This window comes from Falco rusticolus, chromosome 8 (genome assembly GCF_015220075.1).
Source record: "Falco rusticolus isolate bFalRus1 chromosome 8, bFalRus1.pri, whole genome shotgun sequence".
Taxonomy (NCBI): Eukaryota; Metazoa; Chordata; class Aves; order Falconiformes; family Falconidae; genus Falco; species Falco rusticolus.
The window spans coordinates 12,469,795-12,493,734 of NC_051194.1; the positions used below are offsets into that span (position 1 = coordinate 12,469,795).

Sequence of the window (23,940 nt, forward strand, 5' to 3'; positions counted from 1 at the left end):
CCCAGAGCCATCCACAAAATCCCCGCAGGCACCCACAGGGAGCGAGTCCTTCTGCAGCCCTCGTAAGCTCCAAGCAGATCAGAGGATTTTTCCTACGCAGCACCAGGTTTTGCGGTTGGGATGCACGCAGTGGCACGGCAGTCAGCTGGTGCCACGTGCACTAAGGGCAGCGTTCGCAGGTGCAGGTTGTGCCACACTGCAGGAGGTGGGGAAGGGCAACGGCAAGCAGCAGTTTCATGTGCTTTGGGGGAACAGCAAAGCCAGGTGAGCTCTGCATACAGTATTAGTCACATTCGGGACAACTGTGGAAAAGGGATTAGCAGGAGTGGAGTGTAAAGCCACAAACTCCAGAGAGCGGAGAAAAATAATGATAAAGGACACAGTGTAGCAATGAAAATAGGAAACATCACTTGGAAAGTACAGCTAACATCTGAAACCTCTCCATCCAGCAGGCCAAGGTCATTACAGAGCATTAGGGAGCAGGTAATAGGCAGCAAGCTGAAAATGAGCTTGTGCTCTGATATGGAGGGAATTATTCTACCTACCCCCAGCAGGTGCATCGTGTTGGAGAGGGCTGAGAGGCCAATATCATCAGGAAGAGATTTGTATGATGAATTCTTGTAAAATAACTAAAATAACTATTGCTTCTCTGGGCAGGTAGCCAAGTGCAGCGCCCTTGCCTGGACAGTGGCTCGGGAGCCTCGCTCGGTTCCAGGAGCGGGTGTTGAACAGGTCCTGGGGAGCCCAGGAGCAGCTCGAGCAGCCCAGTAACCCCAGTCTCTGAGCGACCGCCGGCTGTGGGGCTGTGCCGCGGGGGTCGCGCTGGGCTGGGACAGTCACCGCCAGCGTGCCGGCTGCCAGCACCCCCTCGGGAGCTTCCTGGAACAACGGGGCAGAGAGAACAGAGCGAGTCGGTTTTAAACTGGCAAAAATAAGTTGCCTCCATCCTGCTCTCCCCCCTGCTCCTGCGACGGAGGGGTCTTGAACTCCCTCCTGTTTCTAGAAGAAACCGCAGCTTCGGGCGTAGCAACCCGCCGGCGGGACGGAGGGGGCTGCCGGGGGGGGACCAGCCTGCGGGACCCCCCGGCGGGAAGGAGGGGGCTGCCGGGGCGCTGGACCGCGGGACCCCCGGCGGCAGGTAGCCGGGAACCGGCGTAATCCCTGCCGCTCGCTTCGCCCCCCCCCCGCGGCAGGGCCGGGCGGTGCCGGCGGCGGGGCTGGCAGGAGGCAGCGCTACGCGGGGCGGCCCTGCCCGGGACCGGGCTGCCGGCGGGGGAGGCGGGGCGGGGGGGCCGGCACTGCCGCTTTCGGTTTCTTTTCCCCTCGGTGCGCGCCCAAAGCAGGACCCGGCCGCGCGGCCCGGGCGCCATGGCTGGGCTGGGTGCTGTGGCCGGGCTGAAGGAGGAGCTGACCTGCCCCATCTGCCTGGGCATCTTCCGCAGCCCCGTGTCCCTGAGCTGCGGGCACAGCTTCTGCAAGGGGTGCATCCAGGAGGCGCGCAGGGGCCGGCAGGGCCCCTTCAGCTGCCCGCTCTGCCAGGCCTGCGTGGACCCCCCCGCGGACCCCCAGCCCAACGTGCAGCTCTGCAGCATCGTGGAGCGGCTCCTGAACGCGGCCCCTCGCACGGGGGAGGAAGGGTGCGATGCGCCACGCGAAGAGGAGGGGGACAGCTCGGGCCAGCCGGAGGTGACCCTGTGTGATTTCTGCCTCTGGGAGCCACAGCCAGGCATGAAGACCTGCCTGACCTGCGAGGCCTCCCTGTGCCAAGCCCACCTGAGCAAGCACAACACGAAGAGCCCCACGAAGGACCACGTCCTGGTGGAGCCCTGTGATGCTCAGTCCTTGGCCGAGAGGAGATGCCCCCAGCACGGCAAACCGCTGGAGTGCTACTGCCAGACGGACTCGGTCTGCATCTGCGTGCTGTGCTGTGTCATCGGCTCCCACAAGAGCCATAAGATCATCACTTTGGAGAAGGCTTTTGGCCAAGCGCAGGTAAGAGGCTGCCAGGAGAGTGGCCCAGGCGTGGGTTGCGTTTAGGAGAACCACGGGGGGCTGTGGCCCAGCTGCCTGCAGCACGGGGATAAAACATCTCCCGAGCCTCGGATCTACAGGCTCGGGATAGGGCTAAATCTCCATCTTGGGTCACTGAGCTTCTATGCCTAGTTTTGCCCCAGATTCCCTCTGGGCTCACCCCTCGGGGTATAAAACGAGATGTTATAAACACTTTCTTCCCATCCTGAGGAGCCAGACTGGTGGGACTGAGTGCTTGTGGCTATGCTTTTAGTTCTTGGTGTACTTCCAAGCTGGAAGATCAGCCTGAGCTGCGTTTACGGGAAGAAAATGAATGACAGAGCAACAGAAAGGAAGCCGTCAGCACTGAAAGTAGCTTTATGCATGGCCGTTGCACATGAACATGAGTTTTCAGTCTCAAATTTCTTTCTTGTGCTCAGAATTGTTGTTATTTGTTCAGGGATAAAATCTTCTAGTTAAACTTTATGTAGTGATTTATCCTGAGAGCATGCGGTGAACAAACTTATTGCAAGTCTGGCTTAACCCATTTCCATAAAATTGCTGATCTGGTGCCCATATGTCAGTCCTATCCCGATATCTCTCTGGTTATTTTTATAGAATATTTTTCCTAAAACTCTGGAAACAATGAAAACACACGAAGCCGCACTGGATCGAAGCATAGCAAGCCTGCTGGAACAACAGGAGCAAGTAAAGGTTTGTTCCAAGGTCCCGTACTGCTTTGGGGATGGTTGCTTGCTGGTAGCTGATGAGATAAAGTTTTGTTTTGCCCTTCCCCAGATTGTTGATTCCAAAGCCTTTTTTCATTCTTGTGTGGTTTCTCAGATGTTTTCTAGGTTTCTTCTCTGAGGGAGGATGATGAATAACTTTCTTATCAGTCTGGGAAGTATATTCTTAGTTTCCAAAGGACTTTTGAGCTTGAAAGTTGCTGTTAAGTCTGTGCCTCCTGATTAGTGGGTGGCGGTTGGCTTTCCTTTTCCCAACCTTATTCAATTGGCAGGGTCTAAAACATTTCGGAAAATATTTAGGATAAATAAATTTATAGATAGTAATTTTGGAAAATATTATGGAAAAAACCCAGACCATGTTACAGTGATTTTATTCCTTTTTACAACAAGAAATCCCTTTAGGTTAGCTTGTGGTTCTAAAAAGTTGGTAGGAATTAGGTTAAATGATTGCCCCAAAGTGTTTGGGTTTTGCTCCTAGCATGCAGTCACCTATCTAAAAGCTCTGAAAGAGCAGGGAATTTAACACAGGTCTCCAAACCCTAGCTCATTCTGCTTAGGCAGAATTGGCACTTGCCTTCCTCCACAGGGAAAAGTGATGGGAGCAGAAGTCCTGGTGCTGGGAAAAGGAAATGTATATATTCTAGTATGAAGACCTAACTTTACCTGTTGGCAGTGTCCTGTCTGGCAGTATAGCTACTTTCACACCGTGAAGGAAGCTGGGTGGAGGTAGTAAGCAAAGAAACTGTTTCCTCACCCACCCTTAAAAGGACCAAAGGCAATGTATCCCAGAAAAACACCAGTGCAGAATAAGGAAATATATGCATAGTGGAATGTCTTCAGCAAGCATCATGCAAGAAGCACTACTTTTTAATCTTTTTCTGGTCAGTTGCCAGATGCTTTCTGCTGTCAGTGGGACATCTTGATTTGTTGTCATATGGAGCGGCACTAAGTTAGTGGTTACTTCTCTCAGCCCGGAAAAGACCAGGCTCTTTTCTGAGAGAGAGAGTTAGTGTGGAAAATGTAGAATTCAGTCCCTAACAGCTTTGAAAGTGTTTTCTTCATAGGCTAAGGGGAGTCTGCAGAGGGATCAGCTGAAGAGCCTCTTTGACAAGATGTGTATGCAGCTAGAGACCAAAGAAGAGCAGGTCTTGAAAACTCTCAGTCACAATGAGGAGCAACACCTTGCTGAGATTCAGACGGAGATAGAAAAACAGAAAAAGGAGAAGGATGCTGTCAGCCGTGATGTACAGGAGATGGAGGCTCTGAGAGATCAGAAAGACCTACTTCTTTACACCAAGGTACCTAACAGCATCTCCCTTCCCAGAGATACTCATCTTTTGGGCTGGCCTTTGCCTGGTCTATGCTAATTCTACTTTCAAAATGTCTTTTACAGACTTTTGCAGCGATTCGAGCAAGGTAAGCTCTTCCTGAGGTGGTGCACTATTGCATTACACTTTGTTTCAGGTGCCTGGTAGTCTACTAGTGCGAGTCTGCTAGCCCAGCCTGCATGCCCCAGCCCCACAGCTCCCTGGGCTTGCCCTGGCTGCCCCCTGGGCATGCTGACTGCACACTCTTGAGCCTGGCTTTGGCAGAGACCTGGAGAAGCCCCAGAATATTAACAGAGGTCACGTGTGACTCTTCATATGCAGCATGGCTTCTTTTGCCGTACTCTCCACACCTGTTCTCAAGACCCATTCTGAGGGCAGTTCCTGAATATTTAGGTCCCTGAGTGGGCATGCAAAGGGTGGATGAGCTTAGGTATCCTGAGTCATCCTCCAGTTTACATTGCCTTCTGCTTATAAGAAGCAAATGTGGCAGAAGCCGAAACGTGCATGAAGGAGAGTCTACAAAGTTCATGGCTTCTCTCCTGAGCTGTTCCACTAGCGCCTGCCCAGCGCTGTTCGTCCACCACAGCCCACCGCTGCATGCACACAGGCGGCCCCAGCCTGGTCTTTCCTCAGCCCTGCCTTTCAGGTGCAGCAGTTGCCCCTTGGCTGTCATAATGCAGCACCTCTGGTTTGCTGTCCCAGCATCCCAGCAGCTGTCCCTGACACCTCATTAGCTCCTGCTGTGGGGACTTGAGGACTGTAACCGCAAACATGATGCTAGGGCATGTCCTGGCAAAGCTGGGGCTGAGGTGGCTGAGACAAGGTTCCCTGGGGACAGGTACTGTCCATGAAGTGAATTTCATCCTAACAGTGTTGAAGGGATTTGGGGTTCTGGGAGAAACCTGCTCAGAGGGGGAGTCCCTGGTAAAGCTGCAGAGGGAGGGGAGGATAGAAGCTGCTTTCTGTATCTCCCATCGAGGCTGCATGTGGAGCAGGAGAGGCAGTTGTTGGCTCAGGGATGGGTTTTTTGATGGTTTTCTGACAACTTGCTGCTCTTCTGATGTCTTTCTGTATGTTTTAGGAAACACAAGCCAGTTCCTAACACAGTTGGTGTACAACTACCACAGCCACCCATTATTTTGAATGAATTAACAACAAACACTACTCTGAGGTTTTTCCAGCAATTTCTCTCAGACATGCAGTCCTTATTTAAAGCACTACCTGGTAAGTGATCATTTTGCTACACGACAAGCAAGATGGAAAACATATTTTAAAAAGAACTGTAATAAGACACTGAGTACAAGTACCTCTAGAAGAACTGATTAATCACACTTACTAGACAATCTTTAAGGTCCTTCCAACCCATTCTATGATGCTCTATGATATGATTGTATTTTCACATATGTGTACATAAAAGGGCCTCAGGGCTTTTGGATGTGCTCTGAATACACGCTGTTAAAGTGGGCTCTGGGTAAAGAGCTGTGGATGTCCTAGGAGTTCTCTGAGAGGATTAAGACTAGCAATGCCTCTTCTGTCTGTAGCATGACTTTGATTCAAAGCACATGGAAAGCCGAGAACTCTTCAAAGCAGCAGCAGCAGCAGGTGGAGTTTGTCTCACAGTGTAAAAAATTTACTTTTTTGTAAGATCAACCTGCTGTCCCAGTGCTGTGCACAGTGGGATGCTTGTCCAATTGAATCAAAAATATTAGGGTTCCTTTGTTATAGCTCCCATGCTGATAGTGAGCCTAGGGTCAAGACCGAGAGACAGCTGGGGTGGGAAGGCTCTACCCAGGGCACACGTGACAGTGCGCACACCTAACTGGCTGCCGCCCATACAGCCTTGGGCGCACCAAGAGGCACACTGCTCACAGCCGCTCCTCAGCTCTGTCTCTGCCATCCCTGTAAGCACAGCCCAGACCTATCCTGGCTAGAAAACCTCAGATCCAGGTTTCCTAATTATCTATGCCACCTGAGTGGTTTTGGTTAGTTGCCCAAGTCACTGCCGCTGTTTCAGTTTCCTGAAGGAGTAACTTCCAGAAAAATGTCACAATTTTGAAATGCATTACATGCAAGAGAAGGTCTGAATAACAACATTCTTCAAATTCCTGAGTGTAGAACTCACTTTTTGTTACTGGCCATGGTAAGAAGTTTTGAGAGTTCTAGAAAATAACTTCACAGTATCACAGACTGGTTGGGGTTGGAAGGGACCTCTGGAGATCATCTAGTCCAACCCCCTGCTCAAGCAGGGTCACCTAGGGCAGGCTGCACAGTCTCATCCAGGTGGGTTTTGGATGTCTCTGGAGAAGGAGACCCCACAGCCTCCCTGGGCAGCCTGTTCCTGTGCTCTGTCACCCTCAAGGTAAAGAAGTTCTTCCCTCAGATTCAGATGGAACTTCTTGTGTTGCACTGTGTGCCCATTGCCCCTGGTCCTGTCACTGGGCACCACTGAAAAGAGCCTGGCCCCGTCCTCCTGGCACTCGCCCTGAAGATATTTGTAGCCCTTGGTAAGATCCCCTCTCAGTCTGCTCTTCTCCAGGCTACACAGGCCCAGCTCTCCCAGCCCTTCCCCACAAGGGAGATGCTCCAGTCCCCTGATCATCCTTGTAGCCTCCGCTGGCCCTCTCCAGCAGTTCCCTGTCTCTGGAACTGGGGAGCCCAGCACTGGACACAGCACTCCAGACGTGGCCTCACCAGGGCAGAGCAGAGGGGGAGGATCGCCTCCCTGCCCCTGCCGGCCTCGCTGCTCCTAACGACCCCGGGACACCACTGGCCTTGGCCACTCGGGCACACTGCTGGCCCACGGGCGACTGGCTGCCCACCAGACCTCCCAGGCCACCCCCAGCCTGTGCTGGTGCCTGGGGCTGTTCCTCCCTGGGTGCAGGACCCTACACCTGCCCTTATTGAGCTTCATTAGGTTCCTCTCCACCCAGCTCCCCAGCCTGCCCAGGTCTCGCTGAATGGCAGCGCAGCCTCCTGGGGTATCAGCCGCTCCTCCCAGTCTGTATCAGCCACAAACGTGCTGAGGGGACACTCCGTCCCTCCATCCAGGTCGCTGATGAATAAGTTGGAGGATGGGACCCAGCAGGGACCCCTGGGGAACACCGCGAGCTACAGGCCTCCAGCCAGGCTGCGCGCCACTGGTCACAGCTCTCTGAGCTCTGCCATTCGGCCAGCCCTCAGCCCACCTCACTGTCCCCTCATCTCGCCCACATGTCCTGATTTTATGTATGAGGCTGTTACGGGAGACCCTGCCAAAAGCCTTGCTGAGGTCAGGGTAGACAACATCCACCACTCTCCCCTCACCTACCCAGCCACTCATTCCATCACTGAAGGCTGTCAGGTTGGTCAGGCATGATTTCCCCCTGGTGAATCCATGTTGACATTCCTGATGACCTTCTTTTCCTCCACATGCTTCAAGACGACCTCCAGGATGAGCTGTTCCATCACCTTTGCAGGGACGGAGGTGAGGCTGACCAGCCTGTGGTTTCCGGGTCCTCCTCCTGTCCTTGTCCTTTTTGAAGACTGGAGTGACACTGGCTTTCCTCCAGTCCTCAGGCACCTCTCCTGTTCTCCATGGCCTTTCAAAGATGATAGAAAGTGGCTTGGCAATGACATCTGCCAGCTCCCTCAGTGCTCGGGGGTGCATCCCATTGGGGCCCATGGATTTATGAGTGTCAGGCTTGCTTAAGTGATCTCTAATGTGACCCTCCTCGACCAGGGGAAGTCAGCCTTTCTCCAGACTTCCTCTCTTGCCTCCAGGGTCTAGGAAACCAGAGGGCTGGCCTTGGTGGTGAAGACTGAAGCAGAGAAGGCGTTCAGTAACTCCACCTTCTCTGTGTCCTTCATCACCAGAGCACCCACCTCATTCAGCAGCAGGCCCATGTTTTCCCTAGTCATCCTTTTCCTGCTGACGTACTTGAAGAAGCCCTTCTTGTCCTTGACCTCCCTCACCAAATTTAGTTCCAAATGGACCTTAGCCTTCCTGGTTGCCTCCCTGCATGTTCTGATCACATGCCTATATTCCTCCCAAGTGTCCTTTCCCTCTTTCCACATCCTGTAAACTTCCTTCTTCTGTTTGAGATTTGCCATAAGCTCCTTCCTCATCCATGCAGGCCCCTTGCCTTCTTTGCTTGATTTCCTACTCACGGGGATGCACCTATCTTGAGCTTGGAGGAGGTGATGTCTGAACATTAGCCAGCTCTCTTGGACCCCCCTACCTTCTAGGGCCCTAACCCACGGGATTCCTCCAAGTAGGTCCTTGAAGAGGCCGCAGTTAGCTCTCCTGAAGTCCAGGGTCGCAGTCCTGCCTACTGCCCTGCTTCCTCCACGCAGGATCCTGAACTCCACCGTCTCATGGTCACTGCAGCCAAGGCTGCCCTCAACCTTCCCATCCCCAACCAGCCTTCTCGGTTTGTGAGCACAAGGTCTAGGAGCATACCTCACCTTGTAGGCTCCTCCACCACCTGTATCAAAAAATTATCATCAATGCTCTGCAGGAACCTTCTGGACTGCCTGTGCCTGGCTGTGTTGTCTTTCCAGTGGGTATCAGGGAGGTTGAAGTCCCCCATGAGAACCAGGGTCTGTGATGGTGAGGCTACCCCCTGTTGTCTGTAGGAGGCCCCATCGGCCTGATCAGGTGGCCTGTAGCAAACACACAACAGTGTCCCCCATGTTGGCCTCCCCTTAATCTTTACTGTAAGTTCTTGACTTGTTCACTTTTGAAGCTTCGAATGTTCCTAAGCAAATAAACATTTATAAAATGGCTGTGCTACTGTTCACACATTTCTTGTACGTAGAATTTTCTAAGAGTTTTTAAAAATGCCTAATGAAGCTCTGCAGAGGACAATGATAGAAAACTAAAATTGAAGAGTTGCTGTCGTTGGAAACAAAAAAGGAAAAAGACACTTCAAAATTGTGAAAGAGCAGCATTTCTTGAAATGTGTTAGCAATCCCCTTTAGAATTACATAGGGGCAGCTTAGAGAGGTGTTGAGGGTGTTTCGGTTAACATATGCTTTTAATGACTTGGATAAGATGACTTAGATTGACTTTGATGAGTTGGATTGGGAAATCCAGCTTTCAGCAACAGCAAAAGGGATGTGTGCAAATCTGCACAATTATTAATTAACAATTGTAATGTGTTTTTTTTCTTTCTGCAGTTCATCAACATCTGACTTGTTCAGCTGCTCACCCTGACCAAACAATCTTTGACTCCTCATTTGGTTGTTACACATATAGTATACCACATAACCCATATTCTTTACCATACGTGCAGAGTCACCAGAGCTTCTCAGCGGGCTGTCACTTCTGGGAGGTGGACACCAGCAATGCAAGATGCTGGAAGCTCGGAATCATTCACAACAAGATTGAGTGCTACCTGTGCATGTGTTGTGATTACCTTAGTGTGTTCCTAGGTGAAACCATGATCACAACTGAGAACTTTTCTGCAGGCTTCAAAGTGATCAGGGTAGAGCTAGACTGTAGAAGAAATACACTGTCATTTTATAACGTGTCTGTCAAGGGTGGAGGTCCTGCTGAGAGACTCAAGCTTATACAGGCAGTAAGCATCCCTTCAAACTACCCCGCCTATGCTACCTTTTTTGTGTCAAACGGCTCTTTGAGGCTCCTGTAGTGATGGGGGGACAAGGTGGTGTTTTGTATTTCCAGGCCTAGGTATTGGGAGTGCTGCTGCATGGAGGCTGTGCTAAGCTGGCATATCAGCAATCAGGGTTTGGGCTGCTGTGACCGCTCGTCTGTGTGACGGCAAGGCCTCTGTGGGGTATAGCGCAGCACACCGCCACTTACTGCCAGAGCTCCTGTCTTATTAGTCCTGTGAATCACTATGAAAATGCTGCTGAGATGCACTTTGTTGCATTGGATCAAATGCTGTGTTGGCTGCATGTTATTAAAGTAGTGTAGTTTGCAAAACACAATGGCAAGTTGGTGTATAAAAATGTTGACAGCACAACATTAACTGCTGCAGAACTGAGCAGCAGCAATGCTCATGTTTGCTGTAATGCATCAGCTTTTACCCCTGCCTTCCTCCACCCATCCTGCAGAACCTGAGCCATCTGTTGCAGAAGCAAAGAGGGCCTGGGAGGCAAGCAGAGACTAGGCAGTAAGACAACTGCTCTGCCTTGCTGCCGTCACCCCCTGCGAGCTCTCTGATACATCGCTTACCGGCTTCTTGCTGCCATTTCGATTTTCTCCTCATGTATGCAAAAATCTCACAGCAACGGGAGTAACGAGGAAAACTCATGTGCTTTTAGCCTCTGCCATATGGGACCTGGCCCAGTTCATTACGATTGTCCAAACACCTTGGGGAGGAAGAGATGATATTCCTGCCTGCTGCCTTCTGACAGAGCCAGGGTATTTGCCTGAAGAGGTCCAGGCAGGAGCTCTTCACCCCAGCAGGAACAGTGAAGGGCCTTAATGAATGTTACAGTTTTGCAGATCCTAAAATAAATCCTCGTTCAGTCTTGGAAGAAAGTGGCTGTGTTTTGTCTTTTGCATCTTATGCACCAAAATGATACAGAAGACCATGTGGGCAGAGCTGGGTCTCCCAAATGCGCCTGCAGTGGCTGCTGCTCTGCCCGGTCTGGGGTGGTGCAGGTGCCAAGTGGGGTAAGCAAGGCTCCTGAGATGGTGCAGGGATGTTCCTGCCCTAAAGCACATTCCTGAGAGCCTTTCCAGCCCCTGTTTCCCTGTCACCTGGCTGCAGGTAGCAGACCAGCCTCAACAAGTCCCAGTAAAACTTTCCCCTGGGTTCTCCCTATTTTACCTACAGGTAACCTGTAACTGCTGTGGAAAAGAACCAGACAAAGCAGAGGGAGTTCCTGGTTTACCCCTGCTGGGCTCGTGCTCTTCTCATCCAGGGCTTACCTTTCGTTTGCTGTCCCTGGCATGGGATGGAGAAGCTTTCTGGGAGGGCAGAGGGCTGCAGGAGAATTGTCCATCTCCTGCCCTCCCCAGCACTCACTACTCCCACCAGTCTGGTGGTGGTGGCTCATCCTTGGAGCGATGCTGCATGAGACTGAGGGCAACCATCTCAAAGCGGCTGCCACAGTTTAGAGGAGCTGCGTGTGGGTGGAGCCTGGGACAGGAGCGTTATCTCTGCTGCCCTGTCACGAGGACTTGCATGCAGCCTCTGTGCTGGGTCTCCAACCATGGCACAACGCCAAGGTCATCTCTTTTAGTTTCGTTTCTCGCAGGCCAGCCAACACACCATTTCTGCAGCCATGGCAAAAGCCAAGGAAGGATATGGAAGGGGTGCGAGCCTGGAGGATGAACTCAGCTGTCCCATCTGCCTGTCTCTGTACAGGGACCCAGTGCTGCTGGGCTGTGGACACAGCTTCTGCAAGCAGTGCATCCAGAAGGCGCTCAGTGCCCAGCAGCAATCGAAGGCCACTTACTCCTGCCCTGTATGTCAGCTCCAGCTGGGGCCCATCCTGGATCTGCAGAAGAATTTCCAGCTGTGCAGCATTGTGGAGGCATTTCTGGCCACAACTTCCAAAGAACAACAGGACGAGGGCTCTGCAGAGGAGAAGGAGGTGGTTCCCTGTGACTTCTGCCTGGACTGGTCCCAGCCAGCCGTGAAAACCTGCCTGAACTGCGATGCGTCCTTGTGCCAGGCCCATCTGAACAAACACAACGCCAAGGCTTCCCAGCAGGACCATGTCCTGGTGGAGGTGGGCGCAGGCGGTCTGGTGGAGGAGAGGAAGTGCCTGGAGCATGGCAGGCTGCTGGAGTGCTACTGCCAGGATGACAGGCAGTACATCTGCATGCTCTGCTCTATCGCGGGATGCCACAAGGGCCACAACATCCTCAGCCTGAAGGAGACACATGACAGACAGCTGGTAAGGGGCTCTCCTCTCCCCATGGCCCCTGCAAGGGTTGCTGCAAACTCCTGACCTGGAGGAATGGGGCAAGCTGCAGGAGGGGCCGCAAGGATTTCACCGGGGAGTGGGGATGGGGGCAGGCAAGGACAGGCAGGCAGCAGCTCCGGGGATTTCATGCCCACCCCGGCAGGGACTAGTGCATTGTGCTGGAATTTGCTTTTCATTTCCTCCTTTGCGGTGTCAAAGCAGCCTGGCAGGCTAAGCAAGGAAGAAAGGCAGAAAATGGTGTTTGGGGCTGCCTGGGACAAGGGTGGGTAAATCCTGCAGTGTGTGCTGATGTGGGCGTGCATGTGGGTAAGTGGGCGAGTGGCAGGCGCAGGGCTCCGCCGCCCCCGCTGCTGCAGTGCATACCGGTCGTGCACAGCCCCATGCAACTGCAAACTGCCACGCACCAGGGCGTTCCTGGCTGCGACTGAGAAGTATTCTTGCAGGGGTTAAGAAATTTCTTTCTCCACAGAGCCTCGGGGACCCCACCACTGCTGAACTTTGGGTTGGGAAACAGGTTTTCCCACTCTTGCCTCTGGCTCCCTACTCCCTCTGCCACAAATTTTGCTGAGCTAGCATCCCAGAGGGCACAGAGATATGGGCCCTCATGTCCTTGGCTTTGAGTCCAGCTGCTGTCCTTGAAAAGCTCCAGAATCAGCTGAGACTGAGGAGTTAAAATGTATTTTCCATTCCATTCCATAAAATGCTTGCTCACTGCTTGCATTTGAAATTTCTGGGCTCAGTTTAAAGCCCAAACAAAACACCCTGCAGGAACCCAGTGCATGGGCAGGAAATGCCTGGCTTGCTCCCGACCTCAGGACAGGTCACAACCTCCTCAGGAATTAGCAGGAAGCATCCTTTGCAGTTACACGTATTGCAAACTAACTTTCTCCCCCATGTTACCTATAAAAAATTCAGGGCTGCCAAACAGAAGTGGGGTGTCTAGGATAGTAACCGTTCCCTTCATCCCTGGAGCTGGTAAGGGAGCAGTAGTGCCCTGTCTATGGGGAAGCCATCTCCATGGGTCTCAGCTGCATATTCCTCTTGTTTGCTTGGTTTCTTTTAAACTCCCCAAGATAGCCAGAGGAATCAGGAATGCAGCTTTTTAGAAGGAATTATAAAAGGGTTTTGGTGCAAGGAACCTCAGCTGAATTTGATTATTTGTCTTTTAATTTTTCCAAGAGTAAAACTTTCCAGCTGTGACAACTATCTCATGGAAAACCTAAGTTTTCTGGTATCATTTTTACTAAAGAAACGGGAGTCTAGCAGCTGTGTTTGCTGTGGCCATTCTTGGGTGCTCAAGGTGTGAAAACTGCTGGAGGCAGCCAGAAGCAACCAGAACCAGAGACTGTCTGATCCCCAAAGAACAAAGTTTAATGTCCCTTCTGAAATGTGTCATTGTGCAGTATATATAACAGCACTCAATGATAGTGGTATCCGTTAAAAGAAACAGCTGGGTGAGTAAGTACCGCTGTTTTGCTGATCTTCAGAAAAGATGGTTGCTTATTACCTTATCCTCAGATCCCACAGCTGGTGACAGATGTGAAAACTAAGGATTTGGGTCACGTTAGGTACATGTGAAGATTCTGGCAGGAACAGAGCCTTAACGGATAAATTGAGATGTAATTATTTAAAGTGAAATCTACTTATTCAAAGGGAAAGTTGTTTACTAACCTACCTATACAAAGTTACACATCTATAAAAATTAAACACTGACTTGAAAGTTTTCAAGGTCATGTCAGTTTTCCGTTATGCCCTGTCTTTATGAGGAGGCGTTTATTATAGGACTTGCTGGTGAAAGCAGGGAGGTAGAAGGTACCTGTGCCATTTTATCAGCTCTGCAAACTGCCGGTCTGGTTTAAAGCTTCCTGTGCTGCTTCCCTGCTGCAAAGTACAGTGCTGCCTTTCCTTCTTCTAGAGTGAACTCATGGACATTGTGACATGGCTGCAGGAATGTAAAAGCGCTTTAGCTACTGCCCTAGAAGAGCTTCAGGAAACCAAGAATCAGCTCAAGGTTGGTACTCAGATCATCACTCAGAGCATCTTTCCTCCACAATTTCCCAGAAGTAAGTGATGGCAAATACACTGTTAGAAGCAGATGAATAGAAAGAGATACAGTCCAAAGCAGGGAGAACACCGGTGTGAGAAACTGCCAGAAGCCAAGCTTTTTCACAGCTCCCCAGCATAGCTCTACAGGAGGAACCACCTGGGAGACTCTGCCATATATTGTGGTTGCACAGATGAGGTTGCAGGACTGGCAGACCACAGATCATACCTTTCATTATGTATTTTTAAAGTTCTCTATCTGTTAAATGAAAGAAAAACAAGTTGAGTCTACAAGTGGGATTCTCAGCGTGTACCAATAGAGTTCTCACATTGCTAGCTGGATTTTATCTGATTTTTTTACTATATCAGGATTAATTTTCATAACCCTGTGCTTAATCAGATATTCTAAGCAAATGTTTATTGTCTGCTTCCTTCTAAAGCCAGTGCAAAGGATAGATACAATTAATAAATAATTCATAAACAGGGACACTAAGCTGAAGTGCTGAGTTCCTGAGCCAGTGCACCATTTGCTTATCTGTTCATTTAGACTAATACAGAAACAGTGACTTCTCAGCTGCAAATGCTGTTTGAAGAGATGAAGACAGAGATGACTCAGAAAGAGAAGAAGATCCTGAGTGACATTCAATCCAATGAGAAAAAACAGCTGGCATATATTACCAAAGTGAAGAAGAAAATGGAACAGAGGAGACATAAGGCTGCACAGCATCTTCAGTCTTTGCAGAAGATGAAAGAGCAAACGGATGTTTTCCTTTTTCTCAAAGTAAGCAGCAGTACTCCGCTTTTCTTCATGAATATCGCTGTTTCTCAGCCAGCTGCCCTTTCTGGAAACCACATTAACAATTTTTTTCCTTTTTCTTTTGGCAATCTTATTTGTAGGAATTTAAACTGGCCAAGGACAGGTATGTTCCATCTGAAAACACTTGTTTTATTCTTTGAAAAAATATGGTGTTGATAACTGGGATCAAACCTGTCTGTCCCAGAACCCTACGCTGCAAAGCTGCTCTCTATTCCCGCTGAGCCAGAGGGCACCACCTCCACACAGTTAATGAAGATGCAGAGATACCCGCCTGCCATCCCAGAGTTCCCTTTAAGTTTCAGTTTCCTTGGCAGCTACACGGTTGCTGGATTCTGATGAAAACCAATGGGTTTTGTTACCAGAAAACCGTTTTTATCAGAGATTAAGCCCATAGGGTTCAGTTTACAGCAACACTCTCTTGGATGGGTATTGTGCCACTCCTGTATGTAGGTCCCAGTGAAAAGCCTTCAGCTGCAAAGGTAACTGGCTCATTTCCCACTGAGTTTTGCTTCTGCTTGTGGACAAGCTTAATAGCTAGACAGATTTATTATCTTTTCCCTTGCAAGTGATACATTTGACTTATCACATCCTAATTGACACCTGGGTGTCAGCTGCAATTCAATGGTGCAAAATCACACCAACAGTAAATTAGAGATCCACAAGAGGTTTTGCTGCAGCACTGAACTCCCCAGCCGCATGAAGGGCTAGCTTAAACATCTAGGTAGATTTTAAGATGTCATCTTTTTAACTTGTACAAATTAAAGCTGGGTTTGAACTTGGATTGCAAGGATAACTTTGAATCACTGTGTACCTAGGGGGTGTGCTGGCAGCAGCATAGTCCATCACTCACAGCTGTGCTACAAGTCAAAATCTAGACTGTGGGATCAAAGTCATTTTCCAGAAGCCTGGACACCATTTAATACGTTTGGCATTTTCTTTCTATCAGGATGGCAGTTGTGCTAGAACAGTAAGAACCTGCCTGCAGCAGGTCAAATCACAAGGGTATTAGCAAAACTCCTTCCCCTTTCTCATTTCCAGCATTTGAAAGTTCCATCCAGGTTTGGTAAGCAGAAGGCATTGCCAAAAAAATAACTACATAACAATTTCAACTCACTTAACCTTATCAGAGAGCTGTTTACATGATAATTCATGTTGCCAAAGCACCCTCCTCTTTCGTAGAGTCCTTCCTAAAAAAGGATTTGTTAACTTTCTAATGCTAAATGGTTTTCCTTGGTGAAATGACTGCCTACGCTCTAGGATTCGGAGTCAGAATTTCTGCGTTGAAGGGACAGACATGGTGGTGGTGCAGCTGGATCAGGCCAGGATCGATTGCTGCCGACGCCTGATGTGGGACTTCATGAGTCACCTGGGCTCACTGCTGGAAGATGTGCACAGTGAGTGACCTGCCCCGACCTGCCGGCCACACGCTGCCGAACCCAAGCAGAGACCACCAAGCCCCAGGGTTCAGTGAGCAGGGCTGATGGCCACTGAACGGTGGCTCCTTTATACGGGGCATGTGCGTGGCCTTGAGGGGCTGATAAGGATTCAGATGGGATCTTGGGGTGTTGGAAAGGGGAGGGCAAAAGGGGCGGAAAGACTGTTTCTGGGGATAACAAGAAAGAGGTCTGCTCCTAACCAGCGTAAGGACAGCTCCTAGCTGAGGTGGTTTCCTGCTCCCACCTACCTCCCGAGTCTTTGGGTGTGCAATCATGCTTTTGAGAAATGGCCCCTTCGTTTGCCCACCCCTATCCCCACCTAGTTTATCCCGGACCATGAGATCCAGGGACACAGTACCAAATCCCAACCTTGAATGCATTACTAGCTTTGTAAAACATTCTTCTCCATCTTTCTTAGGTGAACTCACCAACCAAATTAAGCGGAACAGGTAAATCCTTTTCTTAACTTACAAAATGTTCCCTGCAAATTTCTCTAACAGTTGTTCATTTAAGGACCGTATGCCCTGTGCTCCTCTGCTTTGGTCTCAAGGAGAGCCCAACAGTCTAGAAGGCTGTCCTTCATCTCAAAAGAGGGGGTCAGATCTATTCACATGTCTTATCTTGTTATTAGCAAGATGTGATTTGTGTTTTATGAGTCACTAACATTCAACACTATTTCTTTACAGTGGGGCTTCAGACACTGGTACCTCTTCAAATTGTAAGTGTTCAAAAATACTAGTTATTCCCCAGGACTCTGGCCTGGGGCTGTGAGTCTTGCGGAGAAAACCTCCCACATAAAAATGTGAACAGAATTTTGTTGCATGCATATCCTCTCCTTGCCAGAGGTGAGACAAGCAGGCGTGCAGCCTCAGGGCACAGCTCTCAAAATCTGCAGTGGGCAAAAATCTCTGGGAACTCACCAGAGGAATCATTTCTCTTCAGCCTGAGGGAGAGATTGGGTTTGCTTCAGTATCCAGTAATCTGAGTCTGAGCTTGCTCCAAGGAAAGACCATGTAGGGTGTGCTGGGTTGACCCTGGCTAACACAGGTGCCCACCACAGTCACTCCATCGCTCCCCTCCTCAGCTGGACTGGGGAGAGAAAATAGAACAAAAGGCTCATGGGTCGAGGTAAGGGCAGGGAGATCACTAAGCAATGACCGTCACAGGCACAACAGACTTGATTTGGGGAAATTAGTGTAATTTATTACCAATCACCAGAGTAGGGTAAAGAGAAATAAAACTAACATCTTAAAACCAGCTTTCCCCACCCCTCCCTTCTTCCCAGGCTCAACTTTTCTCCCGATTTTCTCTCCCTCCTCCCCGCCAGCGGTGCAGGGGGACAGGGAACGGGCGCTGCGGTCAGTTCATCACACGTTGTCTCTGCCGCTCCCTCCTGCTCAGAGGGAGGGCTCCTCACTCTCCCCCTGCTCCAGCGTGGGGTCCCTCCCACGGGAGCCAGACCTCCAGGAACTTCTCGAAGGTGAATCCTTCCCATGGGCTGCACCTCTTCATGAACTTCTCCAGTGTGGGTCCCTCCCACAGGGTGATGTCCTTCAGGAACAGGCTGCTCCAGCCTGGGTCCCCCGCGGGGTCACGAGTCCTGCCAGGAGCCTGCTCCAGCCTGGGCTCCTCTCTCCATGGGTCCACTGGTCCTGCCAGGAGCCTTCCCATGGGGTCAGAGACTCCTTCGGGGATCCACCTGCGCTGGCGTGGGACCCTCCCCGGGCTGCAGGTGGGTACCTGCTCCCCGTGGGCTCCATGGGCTGGGGGCACAGCCTGCCTCACCGTGGGCTTCCCACGGGCTGCGGGGGGATCTGCTCTGGTGCCTGCAGCACCTCCTGCCCCTCCTTCTGCACTGACCTGGGGTCTGCAGAGTTGTTTCTCTTAGATATTCTCACTCTTCTCTTTGGCTGCAGTTCCTCTGATATTTGGGGTTTTTTTCATCTCTTTTTAAACACATTCTCCCAGAGGCGCTACCACCGTCTCCGATGGGCTGGGCCTTGGCCAGCGGCGGGTCCGTCCTGGAGCCGGTGGGCACTGGCTCCATGGGACACAGGGGAAGCTGCTGGCAGCTTCTCACAGAAGCCACCCCTGTAGCCCCCCGCTACCAAAGCCTTGCCGTGCAAACCCAGTACAAGGGTTTCCCACCAACTGAGCAGGAGCTGGAGCAAACTCAGTGCCTGAAAGGTTTCCCAGACAAATCCAAATGCTGCAGGCGATATTAAATCTGTAAACAGTATTTCTCTTATGATAGTACTAATCTGATGCTCAAATAGATTTCTGCTGGGTACAGCGGTATATCCTTTCTACATGCTTTTTCTAAGAAATGGTTTTTGTAAGTTATTTGAAAGATTTTTTATATTTTTTAATTGCTGCAACAGAAGTTCTATTTGCAAACAAGTTTTTCTTAATTCATAAATTCAAAATAAAATCCTATCTTCTTCACCCCTTTTTAATTTTTGGAGGGGAAAATTACTCTCTTCTGACAAGCATTTCTTAGAGACATGTTAATGGTAAAATTTTACTTGGGAAGGGATGTGTTTGAGAAGAGCTGTTCAGTGGGGGGGGTTGAGAACAATGTAGTCTTGCCCTAAAAGCAAACATATTTGTTTTACCAGACACATTTGAAAAAGCAGAAAAAAATCTCGTTTTCTTTTTACAGTAATTCATGTAGCTGATGATGGCTGGAGAGCACAACAGGCATGTGGTGCAGGTAAGCAATTAAAAGGAGGATTAATTACACAGCACAGCTTAACAATACAGTTACTTTCATTTAGAATTATAGAATCATAGAAATTTTTTAGGTTGGCAAAGATCTTTAAGATCATCAAGTCCAACTGTTAACCCAGCACTGCCAAGTCCACCACTAAACCATGCCCCTAAGCACGACACCTACGTGTCTTTTAAATACCTCCAGGGATGGTGACTCATCCACTTCCCTGGGAGCCTGTTCCAGTGCTTGACAACTTTTTCAGTGAAGAATTTTTTCCTAGCATGCGATCTAAACCTCCCCCGATGCAACTTGAGGCCATTTCTTCTCATCCTATCAGTTGTTACCGGGGAGAAGAGACCAACCCCTACCTGCCTACAGCCTCCCTTCAGGCAGCTGTAGGGAGCGATAAGGTCCCCCCTGAGCCCCCTCCTCTCCAGGCTGAACACCCCCAGTTCCCTCAGCTGCTCCTCATAAGACTTGTGCGCCAGCCCCTTCCCCATTAACATAATGTCAGCCTGAAATCTAGAGGTATCTTCTTCCATCAGTGTACGTGGCCACTTATTTGTCTTGTGAGCTCAGTCTTCTTCTACAGACATATTCATGTCTGTGTTCTGTACAGAACCAGACGGTTACTCAAAACAGGGGAGCAAGAGGAAGTATCTTTTCTGAGGCAATGCAAAGCTATACTTGGAAGAAACTTGTCAAATATGTTATTAGCATAGCGATAAAATATTACTTTATTATTACAGTAAGTGAAACTTTTCCATCTTGTGTATTCCTACAGCACAAAACCAACGATTGGTGCGCTTCAAGTGGCACATGTAACAAAGTGTATGGTCCACGTATGCCCAGAAGTAAGGGAGAGATGAAAAAAAAGAAGCCAGAACTGAGATGGAAAGAAAAAGTTAAATATTGTCAAAAATGCCTTCTAAAAATGGGGACCTGCCAGATGTCTTGACCTCCCCTGCATACCTGCAATTAAAAGCAATTCTGTAGCATATGCAAATTTGGAAAAGAAGTGCTAAGAATGAACATGAACATAAGAAAATCTCCAACTGCTGGACTATATCATCTCATGGTACTAATGATACTTGCGTACTATTAGTTGTGGTGACTGTGTTGTCATTTTGTGATTGGATAACAAAAGAAATGGCTATAGATACAGATAAACAAGGCTGGCTGATTTCATGCCATCACCAGGAATTAATTGTTGAGAGCCTTGTTTGTGGATGGTTGCAGTAGGAAGCTGTTCAGAACCATGCCACAGATTTGGATTATCACATTTAACATGAGTGATCTTTGTAGCAAAGAATTAATTATCTGTGTATGAGTTAGCCTCTAAGCCACATTTTAACACTTCCGCAGAGTGCTCAAAGAGCCATGCAAAATACCGCAGTCGGCAGCATACGAAGATGCTTTACTGGTCAAATCTTCATGTGTTCAGATGTTCTCTTCTGATCAAGCACATGCCGTGCTTTCCTGATGTAGCCCTTATTGCACCTGTCAGCTCCACCAAGGGATTTCATGGACACTGACAGGCAGCTAGCTCACTCTGCTTTTGTGGGCTGCTCTGTGCCTAGCTGTGGTTTAGATCCTACATGCAGGTTCACAACCTGGGTGTTTCTTCTCCAAACGATAAAAATGTTTTGCTGCAAATGTGAGTTGCCAACATCCACATTTTTAAGAAATAAAGGCTAAAGTTCTGAATGCTTCTGTATGAATTAGAATTCATGGCTACAGCTCTATTGTCACTTGTGGTAATTGCAGTGATTGAAAACAATAAACTCAGCAAAATCCATCTTGGATTTAGTGTAATGTCTCCCTTCATGGTTTAGATGGACTCACCAAGCTGTAATGGATCCTAAGCAGCCCTTGCTCTGCTGCATACATCAATTGTCAGCGTAACAGAAAGTGCATGGCCAAATTCTGGGAGCTCAGCAGTAGCTCAAGGTGACTCTGCAAATATTCCCTACTGCTCGAAGCCAGTGACACATGAAGGACAGCTGCTCTCAACCACTGAAATGAGGCAAAAGAAATGAGCCTGTCCTTCAGCACTTTTGTGTCCTGGTCTTTTCTCTGGCTGCCAGGTAGTTATTGCTTTCACCCCAGGTGAAAGAGCCATGACCAGCCAATGCAGTTCAGTGCTGCTGCTGCATACAGCAAGTTATTGCACTGCTGTAAATCACTACAGAGAGATCTACTCAAGCACGGTATCTTAAGGCACTCCCTCCTCTCCATCTCACAGCATGTCTTGTGTTTGACTGCATTTAGGAAACGTCAGCACCTCTGTAACTCCTTCTGAAATACCAGTTTAGCATTTCCTCAGTGAAACCCATATTGCAAACATGTATTCCCACACCTCCAGCCACAGGCTGCTGTGGGAGAACTGGAGCACCACTCTCCTCACTAGCAGAGGGAAAGGGCAACTGGCAGCGGTGTGCTGAGCGATTCCTGCACTCCCAGGCAGCTGCCCTCACCAACAGGTTTCTGGATATATGGCTACTCCCTTGTCCACAAGCAATTGTCATGTTTTTAACACCGTTTCTGACAGTCTTGGAGAAGCCATGGTATTTTCTTCTCCCAGGGAGGTTCAGGTCCTGACTTCACCTTTCCTCCAGTGCCAGCCATCAGCTCCCTGAATCTCTGAGCCCCTGGCAGAAAAGTCTGTTAACTGGTTAGAAAAGGGTCCTTCCAGAAACCTTCACCACAGGCAACCATCCAGGTTTTCACAAATGGAGCCATATTCATAAGAGGCTTTCAGAAGGGCCAGGAGCGGTTGAGAAGGGAGTATGTCTGCAGCTGGCTGGGTTGAGGCCATTCATGCTTGAAGGAAGAGCTCCACAGCCCGCACTAGACAGTTGTTACGCTGCCTTTGAAGCATTGATCACAGATAACACAGTATTGCACTAAGACTGAAGTACTTTGCATAACTAAAACCCAAGATCAATGAGATTTATTGACCAAAACAAAGATAATAATTGTCTGGATGGAAATTGCCCACCATCTAATTTGGAGGGAAAAGTGCACGTAGCTCTTCACTGCTAGGTTTATCGGACTTGAATTTGGGGTTGATGTTAAGCATCTGCCAAAATGAAGCAAAAAAGGTAATTCTATTGTAGGCAAAATTAATGTGATCCAGGAGATAAAGACCTTATTATTTCTGCTATGTGGCAAAAGCAAAGGGTTTCATTTCAAGTAGATTGGAAAAAATACATTTTTTAATACTGCTGCAGGCTCACAAAGCTTCTGGAAGAAAACGACTATCTAGGAAGGTAGATTTTCTGAGTTAGATACTAAGCTGATGGTGCAGTTTATTTCCCCCATACATTTGCCTGCTATAGTATTAGCAAAGATACACTCCTCTGAATTTGAGACTTGTTGTATTTTTAATATTCCATGCATTAGCCTTGAGGAAGCAAAGAGAGGTGAAAAGACTAGGTGAAAGCAATGTAAAAAAACACACTGAAGTCCAACTAAGCAGTCTAACCCACAACAACAATGAAAATTTTAACACCTTATTAGTTTTTGACTCTAGGAGACAATATTGGACCATGGCATACATTCAGAGTATAGCAATTCTGTACAGATATTTTTGCAGAACACACTTTCTTGATAGCAATATAATTGTGAGATATGTAGTCCTGAGCTATGAACAGAGCTTATTTTTTTTTTATATCTTTATGGCTTAGGTATTTTGATTACCTCAGGACTCTCATTCATTGTGTCTTTCATTATTTATTATGCTCTCTTCCCTCCTCCTGCTTAATTTTTGCTTGGCATTTGTCTCATCCTTGAGGAAAACCTTTAGAGGGGAGGAAAGCGGAGTAGCTGATTTTATGGCTCTTTTTTTTTGCATTTGCCAAGCATTGCATGATGTAGCTGAATTTATAATCAAATGCATAAATAAAATAGATTTCAGAAGCTAGGACAGGCTTCTTTCTGTTACTCTAGTCTGATGGGTTTTCTAAGTAATTCACACACACTACATCTAGACCTTTATGTGTCTGACACCTTCTAAGACCAGCAGGTTAGACACCAGACCCCAAGGATACCACTTTGATTTTACATGCTGGACACCACAGGAGGTCTTGAGGAAAGTTGTCCTAAGGGTCCTGATTGCTCCCCACAAAGGCTCAAGTTCAAGAAGCTCAGAGTAGCTCCACATTTGCTTCTGCTTTTTCCCTGTTTCCTGGCTTAACGTGCCTGGATGACCAGACAAGGTGCCCACACGGGGAAAAAGGTTTCTGTGAGCTCTGATACACTTTCTCACTTTCTGGGCAGCAAGCTAAGCAGCTCCCACCTTCTCTATCTCCAAACTTCATGCAACATTTTGCAAATGCAGGCCTGATTCTCAGAAGACAGCAAATCGTACAGGGAAGGAAGGACAAGGAGAGAAAATAAGTTTTTAGCGGCTTTCACGACAGCCTACCTGCCCTACCATGGACTCACAGAGCCAGTGGGACCGAGGCAGTGGGCAGGGAGGTAGCAAGAGGACATCACTGAAAGCAGGAAGCTCCTTACTTAGGGTTGGGAACCAGGTGGCATAAACCAGCTGACAGCTGGGGGAAATCAGAGGGTGCCTTATCTGCTGAGTGATAAAGCAGAGCTGAAAGCCCAGAGAGGAGTGAGAAGAACCAGGGGGAGTCATTGCATACAGAGGTTTTGTTGACAATGAGGAGAGGGATGATAACACTGTCCCACGCAGCTTGTAGAGCTCTTTGCTGGGGGGACCAGGGCACAGCAGGGCTGTATGAAAGCTACTGGGCAACAGGCAAGGTGGAAGGGCTTCCCTAGCTGCAGTGTGCAGGGCTGCCCAAGAGCATGAGCCTGGTGGAACAAAACCAGTGTTTTTCAAGATTGTTTTGTAGTCTGAGAAACTGGTCTCTGGAGATTTGATATTATGAGGATGATGGGGCAATCTGGAGAACTGGAGGCAGTGGGTTTGACAGGCAGACAGAGTGGG

General features: G+C 49.0%; 2 protein-coding genes across 3 annotated transcripts; both read left to right on the top strand.

The window, feature by feature from the left end:
- The first annotated feature begins 1,295 nt into the window (after positions 1 to 1,295).
- LOC119152812 (E3 ubiquitin/ISG15 ligase TRIM25-like) lies at positions 1,296 to 10,567 on the top strand. The gene is made up of 6 exons (XM_037398511.1): positions 1,296 to 1,992; positions 2,629 to 2,724; positions 3,821 to 4,054; positions 4,150 to 4,172; positions 5,166 to 5,308; positions 9,242 to 10,567. The coding sequence occupies exons 1-6, from the start codon at positions 1,369 to 1,371 to the stop codon at positions 9,712 to 9,714; spliced, it is 1,593 nt and encodes a 530-aa protein (XP_037254408.1). The 5' UTR covers positions 1,296 to 1,368; the 3' UTR covers positions 9,715 to 10,567.
- Positions 10,568 to 11,215: 648 nt separating this feature from the next.
- On the top strand, positions 11,216 to 20,782 carry LOC119152813 (E3 ubiquitin/ISG15 ligase TRIM25-like). 2 transcript variants are annotated; one of them, XM_037398512.1, is made up of 10 exons: positions 11,216 to 11,938; positions 13,884 to 13,979; positions 14,559 to 14,792; positions 14,909 to 14,931; positions 16,086 to 16,222; positions 16,683 to 16,713; positions 16,951 to 16,982; positions 17,592 to 17,744; positions 18,927 to 18,977; positions 19,762 to 20,782. In XM_037398512.1, exons 1-10 carry the CDS (start codon positions 11,321 to 11,323, stop codon positions 19,800 to 19,802), a joined length of 1,416 nt encoding a protein of 471 aa, XP_037254409.1. In that variant the 5' UTR covers positions 11,216 to 11,320; the 3' UTR covers positions 19,803 to 20,782. The 2 variants fall into 2 exon arrangements, with proteins under 2 accessions (XP_037254409.1, XP_037254410.1); XM_037398513.1 differs by having other exon boundaries at positions 16,086 to 16,213.
- The last annotated feature ends 3,158 nt before the right edge of the window (positions 20,783 to 23,940 follow it).

Coding starts and splice junctions, on each gene's coding strand:
- LOC119152813 (XM_037398512.1), top strand. CDS start 11,321: ATGGCAAAAGCCAAGGAAGGATATGGAAGGGGTGCGAGCCTGGAGGAT. Junction 14,793..14,908: donor ATGTTTTCCTTTTTCTCAAA/GTAAGCAGCAGT, acceptor TCTTATTTGTAG/GAATTTAAACTGGCCAAGGA. Junction 16,223..16,682: donor ACTGCTGGAAGATGTGCACA/GTGAGTGACCTG, acceptor CATCTTTCTTAG/GTGAACTCACCAACCAAATT.
- LOC119152812 (XM_037398511.1), top strand. CDS start 1,369: ATGGCTGGGCTGGGTGCTGTGGCCGGGCTGAAGGAGGAGCTGACCTGC. Junction 1,993..2,628: donor AGGCTTTTGGCCAAGCGCAG/GTAAGAGGCTGC, acceptor TTATTTTTATAG/AATATTTTTCCTAAAACTCT. Junction 5,309..9,241: donor CTTATTTAAAGCACTACCTG/GTAAGTGATCAT, acceptor TTCTTTCTGCAG/TTCATCAACATCTGACTTGT.